Source organism: Lacerta agilis, chromosome 15 (genome assembly GCF_009819535.1).
Source record: "Lacerta agilis isolate rLacAgi1 chromosome 15, rLacAgi1.pri, whole genome shotgun sequence".
In the NCBI taxonomy this organism is placed as follows: domain Eukaryota; kingdom Metazoa; phylum Chordata; class Lepidosauria; order Squamata; family Lacertidae; genus Lacerta; species Lacerta agilis.
In genome coordinates this window covers 13,935,779-13,963,580 of record NC_046326.1, presented here as the reverse complement: position 1 = coordinate 13,963,580, position 27,802 = coordinate 13,935,779, and the positions used below count along the sequence as shown (strand labels likewise).

Sequence of the window (27,802 nt, the reverse complement as noted above, 5' to 3'; positions counted from 1 at the left end):
CTTTCAAAAGCGGGCATAGGGGGCGGGGAGGAGTGGGGGGAAGATGTTAATTTCATTCCTGTAGAAGAGGAGCCTTCCTACCAACCCTTTACGGCTGCAATTCTATGCCCACTTACTAGAGAGTAATCCCATTGACCTCAGTGGGTTTACTTCTGAGAAAACACGCCTGGAATAGTCGCGTAAGGGCCGTTTCTTCAGAAGTAAACTCCAGTGTTTTCCGCGCGAGGTTCTCTCCGGCAGGTGTGCGGATGGCACAGGCAGCCTTCCTTGAGCTTGGAGATTCATTGAATTCAGTAGGGGTTTGCTTCTTCTGAGCAAAACATGCCCAGGGATCGGGGTGTCTCAGGCTGGACTAACAACAACAAAAAATATTACTTGAACTTGTAATAATAGCAGCACAGATTTTGTAAAGGAAGACGAGGCAAAAGAGGAAGGGGGAGAGAATAACCCCACCACCCTTCTTCTCTCAGGTTGCTCGCAAGTCGTTCCTCTTTAAAGACTACTTCAGTCGGCGTGTCAGTCAGTCCAGGCAGCGGCTGTGGGAGGAGCTCCTCGGGAGGAGGCTGGCGAAGCTCAGAGAGCCAGGGAATGGAGCGGAGAAGAGCGCGTACATGAGCGAAGAGGAGGTAGGCGCCGGGAGAGCGAGCGAGGCTGAGCAACGAAACTCCATCTCCGCCTTAGCAGCAGCAGAAGCAGGAGCCGCCGCCGCCGCCGCCGCTATTGCTGCCAAACCAGCGAACGCTTCGCCGGTGTGTAGGAAGAGGGCTTCTGCAACAGAAGAAGGCAGGCGAGAGCAACGGGAGGCAGATAAAGCTAGCCCCCCAAACTGCTTAAGCGCGCAAGTTCGTCTCTCTTATTTCCCCGCCGAACTCTTAAGGAATGAAAGCTTTTCAGACAGATCTCGTCCTCCTCTGCTTCTTCCTCTTCAGTCAAGGTAGGACCCATCTCTCTCTCTCTCTCTCTCTCTCTCTCTCTCTCTAACTTTCCAGGTGGGTTGGGGATGATGGTGCGGTGGTGGTGATGATGATGAAGGCATTCGCGGCCAATGTGTCTCTTGCAGCTGGGCAAAAAGAGGAGGAGGAAGGAACTCCGCTGACTTTTGTTTTTGGAGCTGGTTTTCTCATCCCCCTGCTATTCCTCTCCACCACCCCTCTCCAGCCCCCAACCGCCGCTTCTTCTTGGCGTATCGTTGTTTCAGTTGGAAATGAAGGGTTTAAGCAGCTGGTGTATGCTTTTTTGTAAATCTATCCCCACCAGAATGAAAAACGGGGGGACGGACGGAATGAGTTTGCTATTGTTATGCTTCAGCTACTGTTCGGGAGGGGAGATCTTGGCGTGTATTTTATTATTAATATTAATATTATTATTATTTTAAAAAGCTTCCAAATGTTTCTGTTCCTCCATATATAGACAAGCCAGGAGGGGGTGCATTTTTTATTTTTATTTTTGCTTCTGGGGAATAGGACTACAGAGGAGGTGGTGATGAGTTTTTAAAATGATGATGATGAGAGGATGATAGGCCGTCCGAGCCTGAGCGCGTTTACTCGGAAGTAAGTGCCGCTTAGACCCTCCCAGCAAGCGTGCATAGCGGCGCGGCGGGAAGGTGCGTTACCAGTCTCTCTTAGGTATTAGTAATTATAGTCTCCTGATTGTTTCTGTTCAGGTATCTGTGTCCATTGGATACATAAAGGCTGCACACAGAACAGTCGTGCGTTTTTTTCCTGGGGTGTCACGTTGACTTGAATTTGACTTGTCTGCTTCTACAGGAGAGGGAGCAGTAGGTACACACGGTGAGGTGACTTGGGTTTGAAGTCCATTATGCCATATGTTGAAACACTGTGCAGACAAGTGATGGGCAGGTGCTTTTTTCCCTTTAGGGTCACCTACATGCATTGCATCTTTCCACAGCAACTGTTACTGCATTTTTATAGATGTCTGGAGAATAGACCCATAAATTATTCTGGGTTATTATAATGTTATTCATGGCTGTGGGCAAAAGCACTCACCTGTGGAATAAGGGGAGTGAGGATAACTCAGCTTTCCATGTGCCCTGGAAACACCCACCATCACCTTGTGCCAAAGCTGAGTGCCATCTGTGTTTTGCTCACCCACCATCCCAGCATCGCTCTTGGGGACCAGTGTGTGCGCTTTGTTTTTCAAAATGAACACAACAGGTCCATCTGTTGATTAAATTAAGAAGAAAAGTTAGTGCTTTGGTGCTTAATCGAGAAATTGCTTTTGTACCCCATCATATTCTCTTTTACTGAAAGCATGAGACTGTGCAACTATCAGTTTGTTTACAACTGCTCTAGTTTTGCTGCCTATGTTGTATCATAGTGCCTTTTCTCCGTGCTGCTTCTCTTGCACTTAAAACAAAGAATTACTTTTTACACTAAACTGATAAGCCTGCACCAAAGCTTATGCTTTCTATGTAGTGGAGATTCAGGTTTTTGCAATATAGAACTCTTTCCCACCCACCCCCTCCTTTAAAAGAGCTAGCAGTTTCGCTTCATACCCTTAGGTACCATTGGGAATACATATGTAGGGGAGACTGGAAGTTTGAGTTTCTTTTTTCCACCTTATTTCTTCTTTTAAAATAAAGTTGGTGCTCTGTTAAAATAAAGATGATGGTATTTAAAAGCAGCTGCTTTGTTCAGCATGGTTGGATATGATTCTAGTGTGCCTCTGATAGCTCCTTAGTGTCTGGTGAGGTGATGGCAAAGTCTCTTTTTCTCAGAGATGCTACTGCTCCTTCTTGTAGAAGAACCTAATTTCATTGGTGTGCAACTAGGTTTGATGACATGAAACTGGGTTACTAGCCCACTGGAGTGTAGCTGGCTTCGATACAATTATTACATCACTGCTTAGATCAGCTTGGTGGCTAATACCAAGCCAGCACTTGAAGCCTACTTTAAAGGAGTTAGTGGGGTGAGATGTGTTCAGAAAGCTTTCTCCTTTCAATTGCTGCTTGCAGTCCCTACTGATGTTCATATTGACTTCTGTCCATATGTAGATATATATCCATAAAGGTACTATGTTTCAATACTTAGGTGGTGATGAAAATATGGATGTAATTTTCCCCTCTGACTTGCCTTTCATTTTGAAGTGACTGCCACAATGTCACAACAATGGCATTTCAGTTGTTTGGTGTCCTGCTCAAACTATATGTGGCTTTTTGTGAGTCCTGTGGGATCTTGTTAGAATTTCAGAGGTCTTGAATAACAAATTGCTTGGAAACAAGTAAGTTTCTAGTCCTTGTAGCTGCATGACAAGCTCCCAGAGTCTTGTCCCATGTGAAGATCATCCAGTATCTTGCTGGCAAACACACACACACACACACACACACACACACCATCTTGCTTCAAGAGTATGCAATTCAATGTTTGAGAATCTGGCCTGAAGCCAAATAGGTGTCCCTTCAGATCTGCAAGGAACTGTGCACACAAGAGATGTGGATAGAAGTACAACATGCAAAATGTACTGGCGGTTCTTTATGTAGGTGTTTGAGAGCTCTGCATGATGGCTATCCTGTAGCATCTTACACTTGGTCAAACGAGTGCACCTGTTCATTTCTTTGCATTTGTGGGATGTTACGCTAGGAGGGAGTATGTCTGGTGTGTGTGTGTGGGGGGGAGAGACTTGGCACATAGCCACGACCCATATTGTGGGAGTCTCTAGTCCTTTATTATTATAATTGCTTCCTAAGCATGTTATACTTTTGAGCGTTCTCAGCTCTGGCTAAACAGGTATCGGTTTGACCTGTCTCAGCTGGCGTTTCGCTATGTAAAGTGCAGCTACCTTTTTGGAGAAGAGCCTGCTAATACATTTCTGCTTCCCCGCCGAGCCTTTTTAAAGCCTCTTAGCAGAATAATTTTCAGACATGCTCTTCAAAGCCAGATTTCAATCGTATCTACAACATGTAAATGTCCAGTGGCAAATCCACTGTGCCAACTTCCTGGTCTCACTGCCTTTTTCCTCTGCGCCTATGGTCTTAAGAGAGGTTATGAAATAATTAAGGATATGATCTCTAAAGACTCAGATTTAAAATGTACTGTTGTGAACAGTCAGGCTCTGGCTTCTCTTAAGATGGCACAGGGAAAGAAACCTCTGTGACTTTGTGTGGTGTGTTGGGAGGTGGGGTTCTTGTCTCTATAGTTGGCAATGAGAAAACCAGGTCCTGGCTCAGAAATTTGACAGCTGCCAGTGTTGCGTATATTTGGTCTCTGTGTGTTCCTCCCTCCTTTCCTGCTGATTGTTTTTCCTTGTGCTGCTGCTTTCCCTAAGCTGTCAGGGCTATAGTGCTTCACAAAAACTGGTATAATGTCACAAGGCAATTTACCTCCTGCTAGCAAGAGGCATCAACCGTGTGCCTTGGTGGAAAGAGAAGTGACCCTGTCATAGAAAAAAGCATGAAGTTCTTGTTTGTGTATGTGTGTGTTTGCTGTTGGGTCCCCCCCCCCCCCCATTGCCCTCTTATTTATCTCATTCTCATTCCTTGGTATGAAAGTATTTTTAGGATGGAAACAACAAAAACAGAGAGGCCCCCTGCCGTCTGTCAGATCTGGAGTGTGGTGACGTCCGGTCACAGCTGAACTACATCCTCCTTGTGCCCTTGAGTAGAACTATGCTGTCACACACACAGGGAGCCCCTGGCACTGCTGTGGTCAATCCTTTGGGGGGTTTTCTTCTGTGACTCATGACTCTAACTCTGATAATACGAGCATACTTGGGGGGGCATGGGTTAGCATTTTTCCAGTTCTACTTGAACACCAGAGAAAACAACAATCATGGATTGAGAGTTGGTGGCATGGAGGTCTAAATCACACCAGGTTGCAAAACAAAGGAATTCATATAGGCATAGGTACATCATGTTCATGTCAGATATTATGGGCTGTGGTTTAGCATAAGGACCTCATTATAGGTCCATTTCAGTGGTGTCTCCAGGTTTTGGAAGCCTACTCGGTGGGTTCACCACCTCCTCCCTGCTGTTGCCTCTGCCCATTCCAGAGGTAGCCTTTGTCATGCCTTCCAGATGATGATAGACTCCTAACTCCCATCATCATCAGAGAGCATGGCCAATGGTCAGGGATGATGGGAATTATAGTCTAACAATAGCTGCACTAAATATCCCTAGTTCAATCATTTGCCATATCTCTTGGGGCCAATCTCCACAGGGGGAGAGGGCAGGGGAGCAAAGTCTCCTGTTGCTTGCTCCTGCCACCATTCACCTTTGAAGATTTAAGAATCCCCAAAGTACAAAGGAATGGTCTACTAAGCAACTGATCAGGGATCAGGACGGAAGAAAGAGACCCCTTCTCACAAGAACTGTGATACATGCCGTCTTGTTCCTGTATAAGTTGGAGTGGAGCATGGCCCTTCAATTAAGCTCTGATTATGCAGGACTTAAAGCCTACATTAAGAGCCTGATGTTTCTTAGACTTCCTTGATAATGCTGAAGTGGAGCTAGGACCGTCAGCATTACAGAGTTCTTATTCCTTAGCCTGCTGTCTTTGTGTTTGATGCTTGGTGAGGAGGGTGCTGCAGGTCTTATAAAGTATTTTCTTTTAGTCCTTAATGGAAGATGTGCTTCCAGGAGGAATCAAATCCCCAGCGCAATAGAGGGGATTCATTTTCGCAGTATCTGCATACTTACACCAAGTCACAGTAAGTGTAACTAAATCAAAGAGACAATGTTTTGACCCTTTTCCAAGTTTTCATATGGGAAAACTCCAGTCTCCTGTGTGTATATATGATGGGGAAAGTTCTAAGAACTGCAGGATAGGGGTTGCATTTATGTACTAAGCATAAAGAAGTTCAAAAAGAGAAGTGATGCTAATGCTTCTCTCCCCCACAGACCCCCATAACTTCATGGCGGTCAATTTTTGCTGAGTGTACTGTGTTACTACAATGGAATTTCCTACAGCAAATACATGAAAGACTGAATTGCAGCCCTGATTGAGATACATTGCCATACTAAGTACTTTGTGTGCACAGGACAGGTACACTTGCAGCAAGCTGTAGTTACCATGGAAAATTCCAGATTGCTCCTAAGAAGCTAATGCTCTTGCAGGGCAGGGAAATGACTGAGGTCTGTTAGAGTTAGGAAAAGGTATTTTGCATAAGACAGTGTACTGCTTTGCGCTGTCTAGCTTTAAAGTACTCTGTTAACAGGGTATACAATATGCAGAAGTCTACTTTTCTTTCCCTTTTCATGAGATGCACTTCAGAAAAGAAGAACTTCTGAAGTGCAATTCTTCTTGACATACTTATATTGAGCTACTGCTGCTTCATTCTTAAACCCATTCCTAAACCTATGGAAGTAAATGCCATTTATTTTGGTGGAACTTACTTCCAGTGGCATAGGGAGCTGCTTTGCTGCCCGGAGCAGAAACGCAGGGGCACCCCCCCCTTGGGGGCGGGGCGCCGCTCCCTAGTGCACACGCCCTGACATCACAACACATGCATCATGACTCCACAACACATGTGCAGCATCCAGGGTGGAGTGCGCATGTGTGGACATGTGCACTCTACCCAAGATGCCGGGTGGCGGCGGCACACTGCAGCCTTAAAAGTTGCCGCCGCCGTGCCCGCATGGAAGGGATGCCAGCTGCTCGCACCCGGCATCTTGGGTGGAGTGCTGCTGCTCACACACTGCAGCCTTAAAAGTTGCCACCGCTGCACGGAAGGGGTGCGGGGCGGCAGCTTGGGAGTGGGGGGGGGGGTGCAGAGTGTCACATTCCCCCCAGGCTGGCACCCGGGGTGCTCTGCCCCCATCGCCTCCCCTCGGTACACCACTGCTTACTTCCCCTTTAATTTCTTCTTGGAATTAAAGGAAGAATTCATTAATTAAAGGAAGAATCTTCATGGAATCATATCTGCTGCTTTTGTGCATCTGATTCTTTGCAAACTGGGCTATGCCTTTAATTCAGACTGTTCTAGGTTTTCTGCCTTGTCTGGTACTGGAAGCAATTTGATAACACACAGTGCAAATAAAGGGGAGAGACTTGTCCACTGGTGCAATGAGGTGAAACAAAGTTAGCTTTTGAGCTTTTAAAACAATCCAATAACTGATCAAACTTTGAGGACACTTGTAGCAAATCGGGTTCTACCATGAGTAAGAGCACGTGTTGCGATCGGGACCTGGCAAGACACATTCCCTTCCTGTGGGGGTGGGGCCGGTAGCCGGCCTTAGTAGCTAATGGTCAGTTAGGAGTTGCTGGGCAAAAGTTAATGTTGCAACTTGTGATGGACAGCTTAGCGTCCTATTTAAGCCTCCGCACGTAGGGTGTTCCTTTCTCTTGGCTTCGGCTGCTGATCAGATCACCAGGCTGTGAACACGGTTGTATTAAACTTATTTATTCCTTACTTATCCCTTGTAGAACCTTTGGCCTTGTACCTTTTATTCTTAATTACCTCGGCTAACTTTAACACCCACCACCCTCATTTTAAGAATTCCCTTGTGATAATACCCTTCCCTCTACCCTACCCCCCTTTCCCCCCTCCTCCTTCCCCTCTTGGGGTCCCTGATCCCCCTTTTGCAGGCCCATGCCGCTTCCTCACAAGGAGGCCCCCTGATTGCCTTTCCACACACACACCTCCCACCATTCGGGTGGCCTGTTGGGGTCCTCTTGTACAGTTGTTGGATAAACTACATTTATTTTTGGCATAGGGCATCTTTATTGCCAGCTGGTCTGTGTCTAGGCAGCCTAAGAGGGTGGCAAATCACTCTGTAGCCCCAGGGCTTTGGTGTGTATTTTCACAAAGGTTGGATAATAATAATAACAGATAATAATAATAACAGCAGTTGCTTTTCCTGTTTGATTTCCAACCCCTCCCCTGGCAGGGGCTTCGCCACACCAGGGGCCTGTTTGGGCTCTTCCCTCTGCTCCTTGGGAAGATTCTCCCGGTGCCCATGAGCTCGGCCCATGCGTAATCCTCCTGGTTTGCCTTTCCCAATAGTGAGAGCCCCCATTAGGGGCTTTCCTTGCACAAAAGGTTCCCCCCCCCCATTTCTTCCACTTTATAATAGTGGCGTTAGTCAGGGCTGTTCCTAGATTGGCTGGAATCACTTTCATTAGTATTCCTGCAGGCTGCCTTCATTTGGGGGTGTGCACTGCTGTAGGCCGTTTTTTAATCTAGCCATGGGCAGGAGCACTATTGGGAGGTTCTTTTAATACTGCAGCTGTTGCTATTGTGAGCGTGCTTTCCTAGCTTTTGATGTGAGCACTGCTTTGGGCTGCTTCTTTTTCATTTTGTGTGGGCCTCATCATGGCACAGATCTTTAAGAGCAGAATCATTGAGGCCTATATGGCCTGCTCATACCATTGAAGCCTAAGCCTTCTACTGTTAACAGAAAATGGCTGAGTCTCTGTGACATGTGACTCTCTCTATACAATTGTATCAGTCTTCTTGCAGGCTTAGCAGCTCTGTGTGGGTGTGACTGCCTGAATGTTTGTGCTGTTCTTGCCGATGCATCTCTGAGGCAGACATGGTGGAGCCGGTTTGCTCCTGGGGCCTCTTATACTGGGGCACTCTGTGTATGCTCTTTAGCTTGCTGTTTCCTGAGCAAGTTTATTTTCTTCAAGTATATTTTGCCCTGTTAGGTCAGTCACCATTTTAGATGTCTATCCTTTAGCATTCCTTATGGGGATTACTCTATTGCTGGGTAGGTAGAATAAAATAAGAATAATTTATTGTCACTATACCACATGTTTACAGTGAGTTTGAATGAGCCTGCTCCCCCCAATTTCACAGTCCTTGTCACATTTGGAGCTGTCGTATTACTACCAACCCCTAACGGCAGCTGCGATGTTGCTGTATTTCATTCAGCAGCCGCACGGCCCATGGGTAATAAACTCTTCCTTAACCTGTTGCTGGAATGGCTCCAAAGTAGGCTTCTATGCAGCTTGCTTCCTATCCCAGCAAAGAGGGCTATTAAGGGGCCGTCCCAGTCACTTTTTCACCCAATCTTAGTTGTGCTATGGGCCATATAATGCTTTTCCATCAAACGTGCTGAGTCACAGATTTACTAAGGGCCAAGTTTTCCCCATGTGTGCCTGTGAAAATAAATCAATTGAATCTCTACAGCATGTAATGTTCAATTGCCCTATGTACAGTTCGATCCGTGCCAGTATATTAAATCCGATAATTCAGTCTATTGCGGATAAGCCAGTTGACCTATGTCTTGCTTGGGTTCTTCAAGATGTGGACCCTTACATAACCCTACAGGTTGCTAGATTCCTAACAGCTGTTATTGCGTATAAGAGACGAAATGGGATGTTAGCTGATTAATGAAATTACAAATATGTTTTCCAAAACGAAATTAGTCACTGATTTTAGTTTTATGCTTAAATTTTTAACTTTTTAAAAATTTCTCCGAGATATGCTTTTATGGAAATGTTAATATTGGTCCTTGTGAGTTGTGTTTTTATTTGCGGCTTGTACGGTGCCGTTGTTTTATTTGATTCTCCTTTGTTTGTTCTGTTTGTTCTGTTTTTGTATTGTAAGATGGGCGCAAATGCCGAATAAACATCTATCTATCAGCTCAGCAAGCAGCTAGGAGGAGGGGGCAGCAAAAGGCCCCCTCCCGGGCTGGGAGGTCTTCTCAGTCCTTTCCTGGGCCTTCTTCTGGGGTTGGTATCTCACCCGTTTCCTTTCCTCAGTCTCTCCCAGGTACTTTGCTGCAGGATCCTGCGCCTGAGTCCTCTGCTGAGGTCAGCCTGCCAGTGCCGTTACAAGCATCTTCAGGCGGGAAGCGCTGCCACAAAAGACGTTCCAGAAAGCCAGCCAAAAGGAGCTAGGGAGTCTCTTCTTCTCCTTCAACGGCCTCTTCCAGGTACCTCGGCCCAAGGGGCGATTCGCCATGACGGGAGCACCTTTTGGTGGGGCAGCAGTATAGGTGCTGGCATGCTTGCAAAGCTATGCGGAAGGAGCCTATCTTATTGATAAGGAGTCGCCTTGGGCCGCAGTTAGCCTGTGCAGCATTTGAGACCTTTAGCACCTTCTTTGATTGGTCTTGGAGATTGAGTCTGGTTAACCTCGTGCACCCGGGTAACCTGTTATCATGATTCTTATTATCGCGGGATCATGGGACAACATGGCTTAGTTATTGGGCACCTTTATTCCTTCATGGAGGAACCGTGTGTCCTGTTGACAGGTCATCTAATTACTTTTGCAGGCAAAGCAGTTGCACAGGCATTTCCCTGTCCCGCTTCCAAGTAAGCCGCAGACGGATTTTAGGCGGAGGTTACAACCTCCAAGCGACTGCATTAGTGTTCGCCATGGCAGGAGTCGTGAACCTGCACATTGTCTTACGGGCATTCTGATGCTACTGGAATTGCTTAGGGTTTTAATGCAGGGGTGGCAGCTGTTCAATGCCATGGCCCCGAGTCCGGTGTAGCAAGGCAATCGTGTGATTTAACCTGCTTGAGTTTTCCCCTTTGCAGTAACTGTGCCCATCTGGATTGAGGAGTCCAGCGACAGTTGGAATTGTACTTGGTATGGCGACCAGGCAGTGGGGACCTGGCAAATGGCCCTCACATTACTGTAGAGTTTTGCCCTCTTTTTTACACATTGTCAGCTGCACTGCTTAAGGTTTAAATGGTGTTTGCTGCTCATGTTCTTACGGGTTCATCTGAGGTTTCGATGTTGCCCTCTCCCATATTTCAGACGGGGACCTCCAGGTCCCAGGCTCTGGTCGCCTAGTTGGAGCCGGAATTTTCTGGAACCCTTGTGGCAATTTAGCGACAATTATTTATTATGAGGAGTAGCTTCCATTCCCTCTGCCACTTTAGGCTTTGAGCAGCTCCGGAGTGACTTCTTAACCTTTCGCTGGCAGTCTTGCCTATTTGGAGGGACTTGCCCCCATTCTCTGAGCAGGCGTTGCAGTCCTTGGCTCGCCTGCTCTGGTTCGGACGGGCCCTAATATCATCCAGACTCAGTCCACTGCAATTTCTATTACAGCTCTCTTGGAATGGGGGCCCTATATCCGGCCGTAGGCAGCGGGGAAGCCAGGCCCTGGCCCGTTGAAGGACACGGTTTAAGATTTGGGCTTTGAGAACGCTAGGATAGGGCACACTTTAGTGCATGTAAATGCCCTTCCTTGCCCAGTGTCAGTTTGCCAGGGTCATGAGCAAGGCCATAGTGGCCTATGGCTCTTCGGCTGGTAATTACCCCCCTCACACTTCCCAATTGGCCCGCCAGGACGGTGGCGCTTTGGGGTTTGCCGGCAGATGGAATGTTGGGACTGGGAAGGTGGAAGCCCGCGGCTCATAAGGGGTTTGTGAGACTTCGGTCTTGATTCCTGAATTGATACTGCCTGTTTTCTGCTTTCAGGTCCCGAGCCCAGCTGCATTTGGATTGTCGGGCACAGCATCGTGCACTGGGCCAGCGCCAAGGCATGGGAATTGGGGCTTGGTGCTACTCTTGGACTTTTCCCAAATTTGAGAGTTCCTTGGTTGGGCAAACGGGGCATGCTGTGGGATGAGCTTGTCCCTCTGGTTAAAAAACCGGGTTTTTGGGTGGGTCCCCCGGATATCTTGTGATTCAATTGGGGGAGAATGACTTGCCCCGAACTGGTTGTCGCGCTTTGCGCTTCTGGATTCGTAGAGAATTGAAAATTTTGGGGGGCCAGCCTGCCCAACACAATGCTTATCTGGTCACATTTGCTGCAGCGAGCTTCCTGGCGGGGAGCTCGATCCATGGCAGCGGTCAATAATGTGAGGAGACGAATTAATGGCGTTGCAGTGAATACAGTACGAGCCTTGGGGGGTACTGATATTCCGCACCCCGGCATCACCTTCCTTGCCACCTCCCTGTTTCGAAGGGATGGAGTTCACTTGTCCCCTGATGGGAATGACTTATGGCTGGGGGCGATAGCTCGTGGTATTAGGGTTTGGCTTGCAGGGTGAGTGGTTTTGGCGGGAGCCAGTTGGCTCTGGTGGCGGTTAGGCATTGGTTCCTGTGTGGATTGCTGGATTGGGCGCTGCCCATCCAGAATCATGTTGATGCTGGGAATTCCGTTAAAGGAATCCGGCGACTCTTATGCTTTGTCCGATGCCCCCGGTAGGGGTTAGGGCCATAAGCCGAGTCCCCGGGACCATTGAGGAAGAGGGACGCGTTGCTGCCCCCCCGTCCTTAACTCTCCTCAGTCGCATTCTCCCAATCGCTGGTTTTAGGCCAGCCTCTGTCCCGGTGTGACAGTAGTCTGAACCAATGCCTACGCAACCACTCACCGAATTTGTATTTAAATAAAGTTGTGGCCCTAAATTATTTGCCAAAAACCCAAACCAAAAATCTGTCTCCTGTGTCAAGTCAATGGGGGGTGGATTGAGGTCCTCGATACGCAAATCGGGTTCTACCATGAGTAAGAGCACGTGTTGCGATCGGGACCTGGCAAGACACATTCCCTTCCTGTGGGGGTGGGGCCGGTAGCCGGCCTTAGTAGCTAATGGTCAGTTAGGAGTTGCTGGGCAAAAGTTAATGTTGCAACTTGTGATGGACAGCTTAGCGTCCTATTTAAGCCTCCGCACGTAGGGTGTTCCTTTCTCTTGGCTTCGGCTGCTGATCACCCGTCCCGCCCCCCCTTTTTTCTTAGGCCTCTGCTTTGACTTTGCTCTGCCTGTCATGGGGTCGTCTGCGTTGTAGCAGGGGCCCAGTAGGAATTTGTCCATCTGGCCGATTGGCTGTGCCTTTTGGTTTTGCCTACTGCAGTAGCAACTTGTCACAACTTGTAAGGTTGGCGGTTAGGCATTGGTTCCTGTGTGGATTGCTGGATTGGGCGCTGCCCATCCAGAATCATGTTGATGCTGGGAATTCCGTTAAAGGAATCCGGCGACTCTTATGCTTTGTCCGATGCCCCCGGTAGGGGTTAGGGCCATAAGCCGAGTCCCCGGGACCATTGAGGAAGAGGGACGCGTTGCTGCCCCCCCGTCCTTAACTCTCCTCAGTCGCATTCTCCCAATCGCTGGTTTTAGGCCAGCCTCTGTCCCGGTGTGACAGTAGTCTGAACCAATGCCTACGCAACCACTCACCGAATTTGTATTTAAATAAAGTTGTGGCCCTAAATTATTTGCCAAAAACCCAAACCAAAAATCTGTCTCCTGTGTCAAGTCAATGGGGGGTGGATTGAGGTCCTCGATACGCAATACACCAGCTTATTCCTGGTACGTTTGCTGATAGCCTTAAATGCAAACTTCCCAATATTCCTTTGAGCATGGTTGGCGTCAGCATTTGACACCCTTGGGCACCTGCCAGTGCTTTGGTTCCCTGCCTTTGGCGCCCCACCACTGATACCTCACTTTGTGGCAGGGGACTTATTTTTCTGACCTGGTCACTATTTTAATGTTCACTTCTTTTCATTGAAAAATCAACAACCCATAACAACTACAGGCCATAAAATACAACTACAGAACTCGACAGCAACTCACTAAAACTTTTCAACAGGGGTGGGAAACTTATCCCCTCAGAAGAGGGTTGCATTCCTTTCTTGCCACCTTCCAAGATCCAAACATCAGACATAGGTGGAGCCTGAGGCAAAATTGGGTGCAGCAATGAATGGGGAGGGGAAGCCTTTGTACACTAGGCTAGTTTCTACACACACTCATGTTTGGAAGCTGTGGCTGGATGGTTACGTGGGAGCCGGTTGAAGTTAAATCCTTCGAAGACAGAGGTCCTTCGGCTGGGTCAGGACGATATGGGATTGGGGGGCCAACTCCTGTCTCTTGCGGGGGCGCAATTAGTGCCAGCGCTGTCCGTTAAGAGACTAGGGCCCTGTGGGACTTGACATCTTTCCGCAGGGCCTGCAAGATGGAGCTGTTCCACCAGGCCTTTGGCCAAGGCATAGACTGACACCCTCTCTCCTTCTGTAATCCTCATAGAACTCTGGCCCAATGGTTGCCATTAATTTGATTCTAAATTGATTTTAAAATGTACTTTAATTAATTGACTGTGTGATTTTATGTGCACTATGCTATTTGTACTTGTTGTTAGGTGCTCTGAGCCCGGCTTTAGCCGGGGAGGGCAGAATATAAACAAAAATGTATCATTATTATTATTATTATTACCTTCTCTATCCTCCATCGATGCAGCCAAGAGGCATTGTTGGATTTCAAGGACACATCCCAGCCAAGCAAAACACTCAAGAAGGGTGTGAAGCAGAGGTAGTAGGGGTTGTGGTTGAGGGTAGTGGCCCAGGGAGAGTCCTGAGGACCAGGCAGAGTGGTTTGGAGGGCTGCTTTTGGATTAGAGGCCTATGGTTCCCAACCCTTGCCCTATAGTACAATACTGCAGGAAATATGAAGCTAGGGAAATCCACCTTGCTCTTGAGCTCTTTTAAGACATCTTAAACAGAATGTCGGAAGAACTCTACAAAACGGTTAATTCCCCCCTTTGAACCCATGGGTGGGCTTTTCCTTGTGTTTGTGCGTTTGGTGACAGTGCAACCTTCCCCCCCCGCTCCGTCTTATTGTGAGGTGCATTCTTCAACATGATTCCCCTCCTTGCCATTACCCTCTTCTGCAGCTTAATGCTAACATTTTCAGTTCTCTAAAGAACCAAAGAGGAAGCAAACATCAATCCAGTATAGTTGTGCCCCTGGAGATCAGAGACCTCCCAGGTCCTCCTTATATACCTGAAAATGTTAACATCCCTTCTGCTTGGTCAATGACTCATTGAGAGCCTGTTATAATGTGTCAGAACACGTCACACATGTCCTTACATTCCTACCTCGATGCATGGTGTCCGTGCTGGGGCTATGGAGGTGGACCCATTGACTACAATTGTACTGACCAGCTCTTTGGAATGATGTGGGCAGCCAATTCCAGCAGTTAACTCTGTATGTACTGAGGCTTGTCTCATGAGAGTTCTAAGGGTTTATCACATTTCTCATGGAAGCAACCACAGGTTTGCAATGCACGTACACTTACCAAGGAGTTGCCTGCGCCTGTTTGTGCTGAACAACATGTTTGCCGCATTTGCCCTTTACTTTGCGGTGCCTTAGAAGTTTTAAACATTTGATGCAGCCGTTAGTTTTCCAGAAGCAACTGTTACGCCAGTTCCCTGTCTAAAATTTTCTGACATGTGTTAAATGTCTGCTGTGAGATCACACTTGCTAGGTTCTCATGTGAGAAGGTATTTTCCCCATTAGGTACAATCTTCCAGTTAAATGCTTTTAGCAGTGCTTTTTTCCAGGGGTAGAGCAGGGGTACCTGCATCTTTCTTCTTCTTCAAATGCTAAAGTGTGTCACTGTAACAACTTCATGGTGAGTACTGGCACCTTTCTTTCCTTAAAAAATGCACTGCTTTTAAGGCATTGTTGTTCCTGAGTTGCTGAATAGCTTGCATTAATGTTAATGAATGGAATCTGTGCTAATGATTTCAGAAATAAGTGTTAGTATGGTTTCCCCTTACTTAATTGCTTTAGTAGAGTTCATCACTCTCCGACAAATACACTATACAGGTGTGTGGTCTGGATTTTTTGCACAGGGCAGAGTCTCGACCCATTTCTAACACCAAAAGATACACACACACCCTCTTGTTTTGTTCTAGAAGTGAAACTCATGACTACTCATTGAAACACTGTAGTGTGTACATACTTTAATCTTGTAGATCAGCCTTCCCCCAACTGGTGCCCTGCAGATGTTTGAAATATAGTTCCCACCATACCTGGCTGCCAAGGCTGATGAGAATGGAAGTCCAACAACATCTAGAGGGCACCCAAATAGAAAAGATTGTTGTACAATGTAGGTAGTAGAATCAACATATGCTGAAGTTCCACGTTTTCTATATATTACCCCATTCACATGATTATCAAAGTGTGTAGCAGTGGAAGGCAAAATATTTAAGTTGGTTCTAAGTTTTGCACAGGATTCATCTTCTAAAAAGCCAGCATGAATAATCAGCAAGCAGTTGCATCGGTTGCTTCGAAAGCAGCACATGATGGTAGATGAACACAATCCGCTCATTGTGGGCTGGTAGCCAACAATCCCAGGCTTTCCCAGTGTCCCCAATCCCACCCCCTGTGGCTATTCTATGCTTGGTGGGGCACATTAATATGCACTGAATAAGAGAATGAAGGAAGAAATTAATGGTGGAAGGGTAAATCTGTTTGGTAAATTTAAGCATGAGTACATTCAGTGTAGTTATGTACACATCATGATGTTGATACTGCTATTATTGGAGGCAGTCTACTCAGATTTGCATTGTTGAATTCCCCAAAATCATTTTTAGGCCCAGCCACACTGACGTAATTATAGTACCTCCATCCTAGTGAAAATTGAGTGTAATCTATAAGAAGTGAGAGTTACATTCTCTGCATCTTGATAAAATATTTGATTCTTTAAATGGAATCCATTATAGTTAAACTGGTTATAATTTTTGTAGTCTAGATACAGCCATTTTTGCCACCTTTGTTTAGCACACCCCTCCTCCCATGTTAGCTTTTTGAATTACTGATTAACTTTGATTCCATGCAAGGAAATTTGACTTTCTCTCTCCATTCTTGAAGAAAAGGAAAAAGAGTATATCTGAGTACCAAAACTAGCATTACCCTCTTGTGTTATTACCGACCCTAACTACATCACCTTCCTTAAACTTCACTGTGATGTGAACAATGGTTAACTCACGGCCATGTGTGATTGGACGCTTCTGCTGAAGGAAAACTAGTGACCATTTGCTTACTTGACATTGGGTAAACAACAGGGTTGATCTACAAACTTTCACCCTGCTGCCTTACAGAAAGCCATAACAATTGCAGGGGTCCTATCTCCTTGAACAGAAGATCCAATCCAGCTCCATGCACACTCAGCAGTCGGGGCTGTGATACATGGACCAGTTGGATGCAATCAGTTATTTGTCTTGATGTGGTGGCCAAACCCAGTCATCTGCTTCCCGTTCCAAATTGCCGGTCAGTAGTATTGCAAGTATTTGCCAGGCTGTGCATATATAGTTTTGGTTGCCACATCTTGCTGGGAACCTTATTTGTGCACACGATTTTGTCCAAGTTTAAGAAATGCATGCTAATCCTTCTTCCATTTACAGATGATTCTCCAAGCCCATTCTCTCCCCACACCCTCCAAGGAAATAGAAAGCATGTTACATTACATAAAATCTATTGAGCTCTGCCACCCTGCCCTACTATGGAGAGCAGGTTACTTCTCACTGATTGTCTATTGCCGTTGCTCTCTAAAAAGAAATAAAAAACGAAGGGCCTTGATTATTATTTTTTCTACCACAGACTCTTTCCAAATATATTCTATGGCACAAATGAGAACATAGACTATATACTGCCAGGAGTCAGTAAATGTCAATAATGGCTAAGTGTTTCCTTTATATCACAGCGATTTAGCATAAGCTTCTTGGAAACAAATGTCTTCCATAACTGTGCAATATTTAAGTACATAGTCAACAGTGCTATGAAGATTAAATAAATGTCAGTGCTACTTGGGTGCTCAGTAACAAGCTAGATTGACTGAACTTGCATAATGACCAGTTTGGCTGAAGCAGCTCTCTTTTCGGAGGGGAGGGGGAGGAATGGGAAAAAACAAGGGAAAGCAGTTCATTTCATGCAATCCTCTCCAGGTTAATTTGTATGGATTATCACCATCATGTTTGGATCTATACATTAGGAGTTAACTCTAGAACAGCCTTTCCCAACCTGGTGCCTATTATTATTATTTATTTATTTATTTATTTATTTATTTATTTATTTTCTTACAACTCCCACCATCCCTATCCATGGAGGATGCTGGCTGGGGCTGATGGGAGTTGTAGTCCAACAGCATCTGCAGCACACAGGGTTGGGGATGTCTGCTCTAGAACAGCAATTGTGAAGTGGTAGTATTTAAGCTGTCAGATGTTCATTTAGAAGAGTGGGTTGCTGCTATTAGTAGATGATGGTACTTGAGCAAGATAAGCACGCATTCATTTGTAGTTTAACTACTTGGACTGACAGGACAATAGTAGGTCATGTGGGTGGGACCGCCTCAGATTCCTGAAAAATTTGGGAAGGAAGTTAGTAAATCATGCTGTGGGTGGGGGAAAATATTTTAATTGGTGTTGTAGTGTTTGATGATTCATTTTTAGGATAGCATGAAAAGTGTGGGGTGAGAAGTTGAATGCTACTGCCATTAAACAGTGGATACCAAGGACTCGAAATAATTGGTACACTTTGACATGAAAACTCTAAGACACTAGTAGCTGAGGAAGAATACCAAAACAAGGCCTTGTCCTGGCATTTTCATCTCATTTGTATTACAAACCTCAAGGAATTAAACCTACAAGAGACTTGTATAATTTATATTTATATCTATCAAATCATTATTTTGGCCTGAGTCCTTGGTGTCCTTTTCACCTCTTTTCCTGCATTATTCTACATAGAACTCCAATTTCCTCTATTAAACAGTGGATGGCTTAGCATATGTTGAGCTGTTTTGAAATGCACACAACATAAAGGAATTGTACTGCTGGGTGGAATGTGGAATGTTCTGTATGAGCATAGAAAATACTTGGATCCCAGGTGAAAGGGATGATAGAGAAGATTGCTAAGTCATTCATGATTGTTTTTGGACAGAAGCCAACAGGCCTTAATGTTCTTGCATGAGTGCACAGGTGGTGTGTTTCAGAAGATGCCTATTTGCATCAAAACCTCATCAAGCTGAGCTGGAGGTGTATTTGATATCCTCTTCTATAGCAATGTCAGCATCTGGCCTATGTCTATATTTACAGCTCAGTCTGGGTGGGAGGGAAGAGGACTCAGCGCATGTCTATGGGAAGCCACTGGGCCATGAAAACAAGTGTCCTAATTCTGCAGTAGTTGATAAAACAATCTTTCTAGCACAGTTAATTCAGACACATTGTTGGGAGGGGTGTTGGTTGCTGGTGAATTTCCTTTCACAAATGCCCTGGGAAGCAGCTGTTCAGATGTGAATAATAGATTTGAGATGTGTGAAAGTGTCCATGTTTTTGCCTTGCCAAAAAGTGGCATTGCATGTTCCAGACATTTATCTGCAAAAGTAGTTTTTCAATTTTCTGCAATTGTAGGATTTTCCAAATGGCTAGCTAACATCCTAGCAGAAGTGGGTATAATTCCCTATCCAAGTGCTGTCAGTCCGGCTATTGCATTTGGGTGCTCAGTTACAACTTTTCACCCTGTGCATTCTGTGCGGTTAATTGTGCAACAAAACATGGTTTCTTGCCCCTATCATTTCTTCAGAAAGTACACAGTAAAGTGTTATCTTTGCTAGAAGCATTTACTTGTAGTGGCAAATACGCAATCTCTACATCAGGAATGAAAAATTCTGAGACCTCTGTGTATAGGGTGGTATATAAATTCAATTATTATTATTATTATTATTATTATTATTATTATTATTATTATTTCTATTCAAAAGGCTCCTACCAAAAAACCAGCTACCCACTCACCCGCATATAAACATCCCCTCACCCTGTTTCTTTTCAATTCTGGGTCATGATGTGACAATGGTAGAGAGCAGGTGGACTGGAAGAGGAGTCTGTATTGCAATAACTTCAGACGAGTCATATATGGTAAATAGGGGAGTGTACCCTTTGCAAGGGAGGGCCAAAAGGGAATGAGTTCCATTTCCATTTTTACCTAGAAGGCGGGAGGAGAATTTTTCTCAAATGGAGCAATCAATCATCCCAAGGAACCATTTCTGAGCACAGAAATGTGGGCTTCTACCATACATTCTGTCTCCCTCTCATTGTGACAATCTCTGAAGTCTTCTGTACCGTTTTTCACTAAGCCCTTGACAGACAGAGATCCTTGTGCTTTAAAGGATAAATGCTGATAGCTCTATGTCATTATTGAAGCTTTAGTAACTAGTGCTCTTTGAGTGAACATCATAAAAGTCTTGTGACTTTGCCAAACTGTGTTATGTTTAGCCATGTGTAGTAGGCTTGGTTTTTATGAAAGGCTTCCTTATGTGAAGCGCACAGAAAACGTTGGTCAGAATGAGTGTTTGAGCCTCTTACTGCTCAGTGGATAGAGAATTATCTGTAGTGCTTCTGGTTTTTTGTTTTGTTTTTTCATAATGTGACTTGGAAACTGTGTCCCCAAGTCAGGTGCTATATTGCCAGATGTTCGCTGCTTTTGATTCATCTGTTTCATGGTGCACAAGGCATATGCAGAAACCAAATGTGTTTGTGGGAAACTGCTGGAGGCCTCTGCTTAGTGGGCACTGAATGTCTGCTTTCTTCCAACAGTATTGGCAGATGATCCAATGGCTTCCAGTTTCACAGCAACTTCTTGGTTCAGAGATGGGGCGCTGTGAAGGGCCTCTGGGTAAAAGGCGTGTTGCATGAATTCCCTAGGCAGAGATTCCACATTCCACATTATGAAGTCTGTGCAATTCCCACTGTAGATTGCAGGTGTCATGAGTTGCACTGGCTGCACATTGGATCTAGTTTTCAATCGCAGGGCAAATGTGTTGCAGATGAAGTGTTGGATTTGAGCTGGGGAGACTTGGGTTCAGATCCTGCATCACCCCTGAAGTTCAGCGATTAGCTCAAGGTCTCAGCCTAACCTAACTCACATGTCTGTTGTTAATGATAAAGACCTCATGTGTTGCTGTCCAAAGTTCCATGTAAGAAGGGCAGGGTGATTTACATTGGGTGGAGAATGTGCAGCCCTCTGAATGTTGTTGAACTACAACTCCCATCAGCCACAGACAGCATGACTAATGGCCAGAGATTATGGGAATTGTACTACAACATTATCCATAGAGGCATAGATTAGCTAGCCCTGAGACAAAAAAAGATGTGGGAAAACGGCCCCTGGTTTGGCAGTATTAATGTTAGGCCATTAAGCCAAGATGCTATTTAACAGACAAAGCCCCTAGCTTCCAGTCTCCTGCATAAGAGCTTGTAAGAATTTCATAGCTGCCCATCACTTTGCATCTCCGTCAGCTGCCCTGTGGTATCATTGGTTGCTATGTCTCGGCTGGAGCTTGTCATTCATGAGCTGAGAAAAATAATGCAAGGGTTGGGGGTGGGGGAGAAAGACACACACACATAGAGAGAGGGAGGGAGGGAGGGAGAGAATGAAACCTATCAAAATGATCTTACGTTTCATTCTTGTAGATACAGAACTGCTTCTGTTCCAGCTGATTGCAGTCTTGACATCTGCTCAGCTGGGCCAGAATAGCTGCTGCCAGCGCTGTAGAGATTAGAAGTGGAAAGACCATTTTGGGCTTCCTAATAAATCGTTCCTGGCTCCCAGTTGCATTAAGCCTGTTTCCTTCCAGCATGTCCTTTACTGCTGTGCTCTGTCTGCTGCAGCCCTTAGTGACTCAAAGAATGTTTCCTGATTGGGGTCTGATTGGTCACTGCCCACCATTAAGGGATTTGCAGGCGACTCAAATAGCCATTCCCCAAAACTGAACTCGGAATGATCGGCAGCTTTTCCCCCCAGCTGTGTACTTGCTGGCGCTAGAAAGGAGCCCAGATACAAATGTGGGGTGCCTTAATAATGCAGGCATATTGAAAGGAGGGAGATTGCTCTCTCTCCCCACCATCCCCTAAATAAAACACATGCATTTGGAATATTAATTCAGCTTGCAAAGTGGTAGCCCTGCTCTTTTAATGTTGGCCTTGTGGTGGCAGCAGCAGCGCTTCTATGGGATTGAACAAGTTGCTCTGTGTGGAGAAGGCAGGCAATCACAGGAGGCTTGTTTTCTGGCTCCTGCAAAAAGGAGGCAGTGATTTGGGCTCTTGGCAGGAAGGAGCATTGCCTCAAACCTGTGACCAAAGTTCTGGAAAGCAATCATGAGAGAGATTAATGTGGAGTGCTCCAGTATGTTTTAGTGGGTGGGTTCACTGTTTATTGGGAACCACTGAATGTTGGAGGTTGGGATTCCTTCTTGTTGCTTGACTCTGGCTGACAGCCTTATCTCAACAATGCAGTAATTGTTGGTGTTGAGTAGGGACAGGGGATAAATTGGATTCAGTTCACATTTGCAGGTGAACCTACCTAATTCACCCTTCATGACACAATGTGTGAACTGAAACGTAGCCATCCATGAAAATTAGCAGTTCTCTGCATTTTGCAATGCAGTTCGCCAGCCGAGTGATGTGTACAAAAACGTTTCTACCAGGGTAATGTGAGCATAAGAATGTATGCATCAGTGAAAAATAACATCCAGAAATGCACTATATTAGGGGAAATTGCTTTGGGAAAATGTGCATAATTAGACCACATTGCATACAAAAATGTGCATGATAGGACAAATTACCTTTAAAATGCTAGTGAATTTCCATGAGGACTTTAAGAAAAGAAACTGCAATGTGATGCAGAAATGTGAAGAACTGAACTTAAGATGGGGAAAGTGAGAAATAAAAAGCGACAGATTCACCATCCAAAGTGCTGAGGCAAAAAGGAGAATAAGACTATCAGGCTTGCAGTTTACATACAAACTGTTTCTTTTTGACAATTCCATTTTCAGCTACTGCTCTGACCCTCCTGTCTTTCCTTAGGGCTGTGCCTGATTCATTTAATTTATTTATTACATGCATAACCCACCTTTCCTCCAAGAAGATGGCATACATCATGGTTCTCCCCCTCTGTTTTACTCTCATGACAATCCTGTGAGGTAGGTTAGGCTGAAAGACTAGGCTGAAGGTCACCAGTGAGCTTCATGGCTGAGAAGGGATTTTAACCTTGGTCTCCCAAGTCCTAGTCCAATACTCTGAACTTTGAAGAAACCTTATCCATAATTGGTTCATCAAGCGGGCCAAATCTCTCTTCAGATTTTCCACACATCTGCCAAGATCAAATCAGGGGAGGACTTTGGTCTTTCAGATTTCAGTGGCACACTGCGCAAGGCCAAAAATTTGGCATCCCCCCTGCCTCTCATCTTCCATTCTGCATGTGCACCACATCATAGTTGTGACATCCTATGCAGGGGCGGAGGAAGGGGGTGCGGTGGGTGTGGGCCACCCTGGATGTCACCACTGAGGGGGAGGGGGTGAAAAAATGCTGGGTGGCACTCACCCGAGCCACACATCTCTCCTGGGAGTGACACTGTGGTTTGGGCGCCCGCAGGCTCTGCGCTGCCCCAAACAGTCCGCCCACCGCCTCCCCCTCAACTGTAGGGCGGCTGAGTGGGGAAGGCAGGCAGACTCCTTGGTTGCCCTGCAGAGCGTCCTGTCCCGGCTTGCCCCGCCCCAGGCACCCAATCAAGGCTTGAGCTAGGTGGCCAGCTTTGCCATATCTGCTGTTTAAATTGTTACTCCATAGTTCATGCAGTAAAATGCTGGATATTGTATAACCTTTTCTTTTTTTTAACTAGTCCAGACTGGTGCTCAAAGTTAAAGCTTCCTACTGCTTGTGAAAGGGCTGAAGTGTTGTTGGCAGCTCAGTGTCAGAAGTGCAACTCGTTTACATTTAGAAGAGGAGTCAGATGAGGCTTTCCAGGAGATCAGAAATGCTTTTGCTCTCGGGCCCCATGATAGCTGAAATGTCATCCAATGCTGCTTTAATAGCTGTAGCACTGTTCAGTTGGGTAAGTGTCTGCATGCTGTATAACACACTCTCTCTTCCTCTCCATGTCTTCAATATTTTTTGCATGTAGGCAGCATCCATCTCCTGTGCTAGGAACAATTTCTGAAAATGCTCCCTCTCCCCCCCCTCTCTCTTCATGCTCCAAATATTGGTTTAAGATGTTACATTTAAGATAAAACTAGGTAATGTGGAGTTCTTTCAAGTCTTCAAAGCCCTGTTTGATCAAATCAGTTGTCTTAAAGGAAAATTGCTGGTCACTTGGATTTCTGCATTTGCGGTACAAAAGACCCTTCTAAATTGTCTTCATTTCTAACATCCCCTTCATCCTTTTTCCTCTCTCCTCCCTCTGACAAAGCCTCACACTCTATCAGTGCTGTATCACTTTCTATATATGGGTTCTGTATTTCCACTCTGCCTCCATTGTACCTTTTTGATCTCTAAAATGCTTATCTTTTTAATACAGTGGGATCATACCACAGGGGAAAAGGCCACCCAAACAAAATGAAAAGTGTTATGTGTGTGTGTGTGTGTGTGTGTGTGTGGTGCGGGGAAGCAGCAGCAAATGTACACCATGCGTGGGGAGAATAAAAGGCTGTGTGATTCTGCAAACTGGCTCAATGCCCTTTTGTTGCCTTTTGCAATGGTGCCTACAGCCTCCTTTCATCCTGAGACAGAACGCTGCAGCCTTTATATATATTTTGTCACTTTACTCTTCTGCCGGGTATTCTGGAAACATCTTAAAATGGAAAGTCAAATCATAATATGAAGTGACCTTGACCTGGATTCTTCTTACAGTGGTTGTACCTTGGTTACAGGTAGGTAGCCGTGTTGGTCTGCCATAGTCAAAACAAAATAAAAAATAAAAAATCCTTCCAGTAGCACCTTGTTGTTGTTGTTGTTCAGTCGTTCAGTCGTGTCCGACTCTTCGTGACCCCATGGACCAGAGTACGCCAGGCACGCCTATCCTTCACTGCCTCTCGCAGTTTGGCCAAACTCATGTTAGTAGCTTCAAGAACACTGTCCAACCATCTCATCCTCTGTCGTCCCCTTCTCCTTGTGCCCTCCATCTTTCCCAACATCAGGGTCTTTTCTAGGGATTCTTCTCTTCTCATGAGGTGGCCAAAGTACTGGAGCCTCAACTTCAGGATCTGTCCTTCTAGTGAGTACTCAGGGCTGATTTCTTTGAGAATGGATAGGTTTGATCTTCTTGCAATCCATGGGACTCTCAAGAGTCTCCTCCAGCACCATAATTCAAAAGCATCAATTCTACGGCGATCAGCCTTCTTTATGGTCCAGCTCTCACTTCCGTACATTACTACTGGGAAAACCATAGCTTTAACTATACGGACCTTTGTCGGCAAGGTGATGTCTTTGCTTTTTAAGATGCTGTCTAGGTTTGTCATTGCTTTTCTTCCAAGAAGCAGGCGTCTTCTGATTTCGTGACTGCTGTCACCATCTGCAGTGATCATGGAACCCAAGAAAGTGAAATCTCTCACTGCCTCCATTTCTTCCCCTTCTATTTGCCAGGAGGTGATGGGACCAGTGGCCATGATCTTAGTTTTTTTGATGTTGAGCTTCAGACCATATTTTGCGCTCTCTTCTTTCACCCTCATTAAAAGGTTCTTCAATTCTTCCTCACTTTCTGCCATCAAGGTAGTATCATCAGCATATCTGAGGTTGTTGATATTTTTTCCGGCAATCTTAATTCCGGTTTGGGATTCATCCAGTCCAGCCTTTCGCATGATGAATTCTGCATATAAGTTAAATAAGCAGGGAGACAATATACAGCCTTGTCGTACTCCTTTCCCAATTTTGAACCAATCAGTTGTTCCATATCCAGTTCTAACTGTAGCTTCTTGTCCCACATAGAGATTTCTCAGGAGGCAAATGAGGTGATCCGGCACTCCCATTTCTTTAAGAACTTGCCATAGTTTGCTGTGGTCGACACAGTCAAATGCTTTTGCATAATCAATGAAGCAGAAGTAGATGTTTTTCTGGAACTCTCTGGCTTTCTCCATAATCCAGCGCATGTTTGCAATTTGGTCTCTGGTTCCTCTGCCCCTTCGAAATCCAGCTTGCACTTCTGGGAGTTCTCGGTCCACATACTGCTTAAGCCTGCCTTGTAGAATTTTAAGCATAACCTTGCTAGCGTGTGAAATGAGTGCAATTGTGCGGTAGTTGGAGCATTCTTTGGCACTGCCCTTCTTTGGGATTGGGATGTAGCACCTTAGAGACCAACTAAGTTTGTTGTTGGTATGAGCTTTCGTGTGCATGCACACTTCTTCAGATACACTGAAACAGAAGTCACCAGACCCTTCTATATAGTGAGAGAGTGAGGAGGGGTATTACTCAGAAGGGTGGTGGGAATGGGTGATTGGCTGATGGGTGTGGTAAACCTGTTGATGACTGTTAACGACTGCAATTAGTCTTAAAGGAAAAAGCAAGGGGTGAGAAGGTTAAAAATAGCTATGTCATGTATAATGAGATAAGAATCCAATGTATTTGTTCAGACCAGGTTTCTCCAAGGTTTTAAGCGGGGTAATGAGTTGCAATTCAACAACTTCTCTTTCCAGTCTATTTCTGAAATTCCTTGGTTTACAGATGCTTCAGGTTACAGACGCTTCGGGTTACAGACTCCGCTAACCCAGAAATAGTACCTCAGGTTAAGAACTTTGCTTCTGGATGAGAACAGAAATCGTGTGGCGGTGGCACGGTGGCAGAGGGAGGCCCCATTAGCTAAAGTGGTACCTCAGGTTAAGAACAGTTTCAGGTTAAGAATGGACCTCCAGAACAAATTAAGTTCTTAACTCGAGGGTACCACTGTACTTTGCTTTCCCCTGCCCCATTTGTACTGCCCACAGATTTACACTTGCCATCCCAAACATCCTGCCTATAGAAAACCAAGGATTTGTGTGTGGGTGCTATTCTTGGATGCTTAGTTTGGCATAGAGGTGGAAATGATGAGCTGCTGGTTATGGATATCATCGTTTTCCCACTGCAGCCCTGGTTATATATCTATTGTGCAACCTACCCTGCTGAATTACTAAGCAAATCCTTCCAGTGATCTACATGAAGCAGTCTTTCAACACCCTTTATTTTAGCAGCTGTAAGCATATTGTAGATTGGCAAAGGTGTCCACTTGCACATGTTTAAATATGTGCATTTAGACAGTAGCCTAAGCATAGCACAGGGATCATACTTTGAGGGGGGGGGGACACACGAAAGTGGCAGAAGGGAAGTACTGTCAATTACCTCCCCTGCTGCTGCATGCTACTCCAGCGGGACATCTTCCCTCTTCGAATAATAGTGAACTCAGTTGGCGAGGGTCAACGTAATTGGAGCCACTGAGACCCAAAAGGGAAGGCATCAACACACTCAGGAGAATAATTTAAATCCTATAGGAACAAATTCCTATTACCGTCACCTCCAAAATTTAAAAATACCACTGAAGATTGAGCATGCTCAGTAGCCATTGAACATCAATTGGAAAACCGGGTGGAGGCAGAATCCTGGAGAAGAATATGGCTGGGTGGAATCCTAGTTGGAGCTCTCCTTTTAGGTGAAGATATACTGCAGGCAGGGGACGCAGATGGCACTGTGGGTTACACCACAGAGCCTAGGGCTTGCTGATCAGAAGGCTGGCGGTTCGAATCCCTGCGATGGGGTGAGCTCCCGTTGCTCGGTCCCTGCTCCTGCCAACCTAGCAGTTCAAAAGCACGTCAAAGTGCAAGTAGATAAATATGTACCATTCCAGAGGGAAGGTAAACGGCGTTTCCATGCACTGCTCTGGTTCGCCAGAAGCAGCTTAGCCATGCTGGCCACATGACCCGGAAGCTGTACGCCGGCTCCCATGGCCAATAAAGTGAGATGAGCGCCACAACCCCAGAGTCCTCTGTGACTGGACCTAATGGTCAGGAGTCCCTTTACCCTTTACATTTACCTTACACTGCAGGCAGTGCTATTTTTCTAGAAAAAGAGGTACCAGAACTCACCATGAACACTTCCCTCATTCTCTTAGAATGTCAATGGCGTCCACTTAAGCAGTGTCAGAAACCCACCTGAGAGGTGCCAGAACTGAGTTCCAGCTGGAAGAAAACCCTGACTACAGGATTGTGGTTTGTTAAATCCTACATGTCTGCTTTCGGCGGTTCGAATCCCCATGACGGGGTGAGCTCCCGTTGCTCGGTCCCAGCTCCTTACCTTTACATGTCTGCTCCAGTTCAACGTTGCATGCTTTTCTCTTCTCTCAGTTCCACAACGTTGCCTATAAGAAAATTAAGCCATTTC

The 27,802-nt window shown here is 45.7% G+C and overlaps 1 protein-coding gene across 2 annotated transcripts in view; it reads left to right on the top strand.

Annotated features, from left to right (window-relative positions):
* KIRREL3 (kirre like nephrin family adhesion molecule 3) overlaps positions 1-27,802 on the top strand; it is a 761,063-nt gene that overhangs the window by 5,091 nt on the left and 728,170 nt on the right. Inside the window, exon 2 of one of the 2 annotated variants that reach the window (XM_033171779.1) lies at positions 471-934. In XM_033171779.1, the coding sequence (XP_033027670.1) occupies positions 612-934 (323 nt within the window). In that variant the 5' untranslated portion in view covers positions 471-611. Of the gene's footprint in view, positions 1-470; positions 935-27,802 lie in introns of those variants that run through there. The other variant, XM_033171780.1, reaches the window with a different exon arrangement.